Genomic DNA, 7,206 nt, shown 5'->3' with positions numbered 1-7,206 from the left:
TTTGAACGCTAAATTGAGGAGGCAGTGGACCAAGTGTGTGAGTATGCGGCTTCCTTCCAAGAAGGAAAAGCATCAAAGCATGGTGTCATCTTTGAGGGTTGGTCACCCAGTGGATATGGTGCCAATAGTTGAAGCTATGCTGGGAAAGAAGACGGAAGTGCAAGCATATGTGGATGGTGCTGGGCAGGTGTGTGTCATGACCGAGGCTATCATGAAAGAAGCAGGCGTTAAGATGTCAGTGAATGCTTCGATCCGTATGAGGATGGCCAACCACAAAAAGGCAAGCTGTCTTGGAATAGCTGAAGAGGTGAAGATAAAAGTCTTGGGGATTGAGTGCTTGGTTGATTGCTACGTGATGCAAGCCAGTGAGAATGCGTATCCAATCATTTTAGGGAGGCCAACAATGCTTAAGCTACTCTATCGAAACGAGTGCAAGCATATGAAACGAGAGGTCAACAATGCTTAAGCTACTCTTTGAAACCATTTATAGTAGCTCAATGGTGTGTGTGTGTGTGTGTGTATATATATATATATATATACATAGAGATGTCAGTGAATGCTTCGATCCGTATGAGGATGGCCAACCACAAAAAGGCAAGCTGTCTTGGAATAGCTGAAGAGGTGAAGATAAAAGTCTTGGGGATTGAGTGCTTGGTTGATTGCTACGTGATTGAAGCCGGTGAGAATGCGTATCCAATCATTTTAGGGAGGCCAACAATGCTTAAGCTACTCTATCGAAACGAGTGCAAGCATATGAAATGAGAGGTCAACAATGCTTAAGCTACTCTTTGAAACCATTTATAGTAGCTCAATGGTGTGTGTGTGTGTGTGTGTGTATATATATATATATATAAATATATATATATATATAGAGAGAGAGAGAGAGAGAGAGAGAGGGTTGTTAAAGAACCTTGAAAGAGCATATTATAAAACAAGAGTGATGTATTTTAATATAACGGTGGGTGTATATAGATCTATGGGTTTTTCCTTTGAGCCCCCAAGGGATTGACCTTCATTTGAGTAGGGGTGTTGAGCTATATATAGTATCTCTACATATAGCACCTTGGTCCCCTCTGTATAAACTTATCTCATGTGATCAATTAGGGATATTCAATGTTCAACTCTTTGCCTCCTCGCGGACTCGATTGGACCCTCTTCATCGAAAAGGGCAGATGCTTGTTGTGAACGTTCCATGGACACAATCTTCTTAGCACTTGTCCTTGTCTTCGGGATGCTTTTATCTTCCACATCCATGCTAGGTGTCATCGTCTCGTTCATACTTGAAAGGGATTTCGTCTCACTATCCTTCCCCTTTGGTTTTGGTTTGGGACCAGATGAGCACACTTGCGTAATGGGGTCCTCATGGAACGACACTATCAGCTCCTTTAAAGGAAAGAGAACTAGCACAACTAGGGTAGAGCACTATCAGAGCTAGAGTTCTACCCACCACAAGAATAGAGAAATCTACCGTTCATAGAGTGATTGCAAGCAAGCTCAACAGAAACCTTTTTTAAATGGCACTACTTGACTCTCTCCTAGAAGTTGAAACATTCTCCACTCCAAAAAATAATGAGCCCATCACCTTACAGTTGTTTTACACATGTGGTCACACTTTAAAAATTTCTTCATTTGGCTTCAATATTAAAAAGTATAACGTTTTGCAACCACTGGATTCCCTCCAAAAGTCCAAATATTTGCAACTGCATCTAGCTCTTAGTGAAACATTTAAAAATTAAGATTGATCTCACTCATTGAAAATGTTCCAAAATAACAAGGGATTTTTTAAAAAAAGAGATAGTGTTCAAACACCTCAGTGCATCACCAGGGGTGCACTACAAGAGGTTGTGTGCACTTGTAACGTTATCAGCAACGGAAATACATTGGGTTTTTATACTTCAGGGCGTCGCGAAAACCTTCGCTAACAGCATCGATACGAGAACGTCGCTATAACCATCGCTATATAGCGACGCCTATAGTGACGATCATAGCAACGTTTACAGGCCACCTATAGCGACATTTATAGCGACGATGTAGAGCCTTATATAGCGATGCTCATTGCGACACCTGAGAGATTTTTTTTTTGGGTGAAATGTCCTACCCCCATCAACCATATTGAATGTTTCAATAATTGAGTAAACCTAAATGAATCCAAGATAAGCCCAGATTCACCTTTGAAAGAAAGTGCAAGCTTAGATACCCCTTAGATATAGACCCAAGGTAGTCACCCACAAGACAATATAACCATTAAGTCCATCATCCATAGTATTGTTTGCATAATAAAGATACAAAACTTACAAAAGTAAATTGATGAAAGTAAATTAATGACAATTGTACATATAATTGGCAAAATCACTTGATTGTTAAACTTTGCAAATGTAATAGTTACAACACCATTGTCATTATTGAAAAAATATATATGGTTTTCTAATAGTTACAAAAAGGCGTATAAACATCATCTCATGATACATGTGCTATGACAAAAGGCAAGTAATGCTATCTAGCTACGGCTAGATAGACATCGTCTAATAAGACATCTCACCGCATCCATACGTATTTGTCGGATTCTGGAAAAAAAGACAATAAGACAGCTTTATGTAAGTATAAATATATAATTATAAAACAATACAAAAAATAGAAAAGAGTAAACCCTAATACTAACCATGCTGCCGCGAGAACTCAGAATGTCCATCAAGGCGTTTAAGCCCTTACTGCCTGCGTACTCGCGCTCGTACGGTGTGGGGTCACGTCCTATCATCGACCACTGTCAATACATACAGAGAATCCATTATGTTAGAATTTAAAAACCCCTAAAACCTAAACTATCAAACCTAAAGAGCAATGCAAAAACACTTATAAAATCGGCCTTGAATGATACCCACCCGTCTCTCCCATGAGTTGAAACATTCTCCACTCCAGAAAATAATGAGCCCATCACGTTAAAGTTGTTTTACACATATGGTCACACTTTAAAAATTTCTTCATTTGGATTCAATATTAAAAAGTATAACGTTGTGCAACCACTCGATTCCCTCAAAAATTCCAAAGGCTATGTGGCTAAGTCCCATTTAGGGTGGAATAAAAAAGGGTCCTTTTTGTTACCACAAATCTTGCTTTTAGCCTTGTCCAAATATTTGCAACTGGATCTGGCTCTTAGTGAAACATTTAAAAATTAAGATTGATCTCACTGATTGAAAATGTGCCAAAATAACAAGGGATATTTTTTTAAAAGGCATAATGTTCAGACACCTCAGTGCATAACTAGGGGTGGACATATTAGACAGGCAAACATTTGACCTCAATCTAGCTGGAACCTAAACAAGATCAATAGTAAGATTAGAAGGTGGGAGTACATACTCCTCCCCTTTCCTAGCTGAGTGATTGTGGTTAACTCCTTGATTATTGAATAAATATTCTTCGTGTCCTATATCTTGAAAATGGACAAACGCAATTGGAAAGAATTTTTAAAGCCCATTAAACGATCAAAATATTATTTGTCTCGTCTATCTTAAACATGACCGAATGCAATTGGTCCACAATTGAAAATAATTTCTAAAACCCATCAAACCATTCCTATCAAGAAACAACACAACTCCATGGTAGTGGGGGAAATGGAAATGGGTGGTGAGAACCAAGGTGGAATTGGAATCCTACACCTAATGCTATACATAAAAGCCTTCTGTGCAAACCAGGAAGTATCCTTTACACATCATGGGTCGCATTGGGCAGCCATGGCTTGGGATATGCTTGACAAAGTAGAGCTTACTTTGCAAGAAGGCCCATGGAAGGAGTCTATCGTGCATGGAAAAATGGTTGCTTCAAGGTGGAAATTTTTAAAAGTTGGAGATCGATAAAGTGGGTGAGATATTGATAAAGTGGCGACAACGTGGCATCATCATTAGCGGGGGAGACCTTCAGATACGTCAAGTGCTCCATCTTTCACTGGTCACCTTAGCTGTCCAACCTAGGAACATGTTAGGTTTTGGATAAATGTTTCCACAAATATGAATAACGAAGGAATCTCAAAGGTGGCATGTTGATGGGACAACGACAACTTTTGTTGGAAGGATGTGGACCAATGGGTGGTGCAACATAATTTGAATCTAAATGAAAGGCTATTGCATTGAAAGCAAGGTTTGTTCATACGAAAAAAGGACGAATCCTTTCCCCCTTATTGGTACCAATGAAATAGTGGGGACCTTGTAGTTTGTGTCAAAACTTGTCCAAATTTGTAATTTGAGGTTCTTCTTTCAAAGATGTATGCAATAATATATAATATTGTAATATTTTCTTTTGGGACTTTGAAAAATTACATTCCAAAGATTTTTCAAAGGTATAATATCAAAGACACCCAATTTTGTATGATATCGAGGTATGATATCAAGGACACCCAATTTTGTTCCACTAAACCCTATTTTCAGCCATTGAGCAATAGTGTCTCAGAAGTAATGTTCAATTCCCAATACCTTTCGTTGGGATGAAGCTCAACCGGAAAGCTTGGCATTGGTCAAGGACATAACTTTTGCACTACCAAAAACACTAGGAACTTATAAGAAGCTTATTTGCAAAGCAGATTGGATCACTCCCCTCATGAAATTCTGTAGGGTGAATTGATAAAAAAAGAAGTGGGTGAAGTGTCTAAAGAACATTTTCATAAGTAGAAAATAATAAGATTAATCCTTTCCCAAGGTATTCACCAGGTTACCTTATGGTATCATGTGAGTGTACAATAAGGGGGTTTTCAAACAAAAGAATGCAAATTTTACAAAGGGATAAAACAGTGCAGTTTATGTGCATGGAAGTGACATCTCCGTATTACTACAAGAGAGTTCCCCCTCATCACTATATCACACGGGCATGGTAAAATGGGATCAATGGTGGAGGAGGAAAAGGCAGGGCGCGTCAATCATGGACCGTCAGATCTGAGGTTGCCCCGAATTTACCAATGTGTCCGAATTTACAAATTTTTCCCGAATTTACTAATCAACCCAGATTTACAATATGACATACTCGAATCTCCTATATTTCAACGTACGCATGAAGGCGTAGTGGTTCGTGCACATGGATCGTGGTGGGGAGGTCGGAGGTTCAAGACATGGGGTGCAGATCGACCCGAATTTACTTTTCTCCCCGAATTTACCAATTGCGCATCTGACGGCCCAGATCACCTTGGTCGTCGATCCCATTTGAGATGCCCAGGCGAGATAGTGTGGAGAGTCCCCCATGAATGCTTTGAGATAAACGCCCTATTGGACAATGTAGCTTAAACTTGCTTAGATACTCTTCCGTGTCAAGTGTATGTAAGCAGGCTGGTGCGTAGACCAATGCTCAATAAAAATCATTTTAGCAACCCGAGCGTGTATTTTGTATGGATGTTGAGTAAATGCCGATTTTTACGGTAGAATTGTCTAAATTTTGTTGTATTTCTCTAGGCCAAGGCAGGTTCGCAGTTTTTCGTACTAAGCCCAGTGATACAAAACGGGAAGAGTGCCCTTAATTTTGTCCGCAAAACGGGAATGGCTTCAAACTTTTTTCGCAAAACGGGATTAGGTGCCCTCAATTTGTTGGGTTAGGGAAAATGCTTTTGTGAAGCTGTGTAGCACACTTTTCTTTCCATTACTTTATGTCAAGTGGGGGTATTGCAGTACAATCACGCGGAGAAATGCCAGGCGGTACTTAAGTACAATCACGCGGAAAAATGCCACGTTGTGATGCTACAGGAATCGATCACGTACATTGACTGTGGTTGCAAGCACCGTGCAAGGGCTGCCCCAAGCCCGGGCCCTTAAAATGCCTGCTGCGGCCTTCCCTTTTCATTTTAAGACAACGTCGACGTCCAGCTCCTCCTTCTACTTCGAAGTATCGCAAGCTTGCAAGCAGCGGCATGGCGGTATTATCGTATAATCTAGCTAGGCCGGGTTGTGTGTGTGTGTGTGTGTGTGTGTGTGTGTGTGAGAGAGAGAGAGAGAGAGAGAGAGAGAGAGAGAGAGAGAGAGAGAGAGAGAGAGAGAGAGTGTGTGTATGATCATCAACTTATACTGACCGATGATATTATACTGGTGCAGGCGACGTCAAAGCCCGCCGTTGTGGGTCCGTGGGGAGCCCCGGGTGGCAAAGCGTTCGACGATGGATGGAGCACCGGCGGGATAACGCGTGTGACCCTCTATTATATGCCTGACTATCTGCGAGGTCTGGAGGTGGTGTATGCGAATGGAACAACGACTATGCACGGGGGACGTGTCGGCACCTCGATGACCATTCAAGTAACTAGTACTGCATTTATTTGTCAGTGTTGTTGTTGCTGTTGGTTGGTTGACTGAATCATATCATATTTCAGCCTGGAGCAAATGAGGCGATAGCTAGTGCTACTGTCTCAATCGGCAAGAATGCCCACTTCAACAACAACTACGGCGTCGTAGCTCTGGGCTTCAACACCACCACCAACAACACTATTGCCCCGCCTGGCAACCCCACCGCCAATGACGTACTTTCATTCGCCCCACGCATCTTGGGCTTCTTTGGGCGTGCGAGCTCTGGTGCCGTAGACCAGTTGGGCTTCTACCTCTCTAACGAAACCCAGGCCTAGCTTATAGGCTTCCCTCAAGCACACAACAATAATATATAATAATGAGACCTTGGTCGAGTTGTGGGTCGTACAACTCTTGATTAAAGAAGTGCTTCTGTTCATGTCACCAGAGTCTAGCCCTGTATAGATGCCTTTCTTTCTTGTTTGTTGCAAATTTTCATGTCCTAGCCCTGTAGATGACTCTATAAGTTCATGCATCCGTTACCTTTATCTCTTGTTTCAGCTTAATACCGTTCCGTTTTCAATTTCAAAAATGTCGGTTGAGGGCAAGGGAAAAAGGACAGATTTCTCCCCAAAATAGAGAAAATTATTGTAAATCCTAAAAAAGTATGTTTGGAAAAATGATTTTTTCCGAACATTGCTCAAAGGTGACTTTGATTTGGCATTCCAAGTTTCATTAGCCCTATCCTCATACCTGTTCGGGCATTGACTTTGCATGTAAGCGATGATCGAGGTCTTGAGGAAGCCTCTCTTTGTAACAACAGCCTAAAGTTCATTCTAGTGCCATGTGTTGGAAACTAGTGCATGCCTTTCGTGAGGGATTCACTCTTTGTAAAAAGGGACTTGCCACTTGCAGGCAAAAAGTCTTAGAAAAACCTCTATCTACAATTAGTTTATTTTAA

At 41.1% G+C, this 7,206-nt stretch overlaps 1 protein-coding gene across 1 annotated transcript; it reads left to right on the top strand.

The window, feature by feature from the left end:
- Positions 1-5,787: 5,787 nt before the first annotated feature.
- LOC147440946 (uncharacterized) lies at positions 5,788-6,583 on the top strand. Its single transcript, XM_086483361.1, has 3 exons — positions 5,788-5,895; positions 6,063-6,260; positions 6,335-6,583. Exons 1-3 carry the CDS (start codon positions 5,788-5,790, stop codon positions 6,581-6,583), a joined length of 555 nt encoding a protein of 184 aa, XP_086339487.1.
- Positions 6,584-7,206: the final 623 nt, after the last annotated feature.

The sequence above is a fragment of the Adiantum capillus-veneris genome, chromosome 15 (assembly GCF_014529385.1).
Source record: "Adiantum capillus-veneris isolate H3 chromosome 15, ASM1452938v2, whole genome shotgun sequence".
In the NCBI taxonomy this organism is placed as follows: Eukaryota; Viridiplantae; Streptophyta; class Polypodiopsida; order Polypodiales; family Pteridaceae; genus Adiantum; species Adiantum capillus-veneris.
Note: the sequence above shows the minus strand (reverse complement) of the source record. Positions and strands in the feature narration are given on the sequence as shown.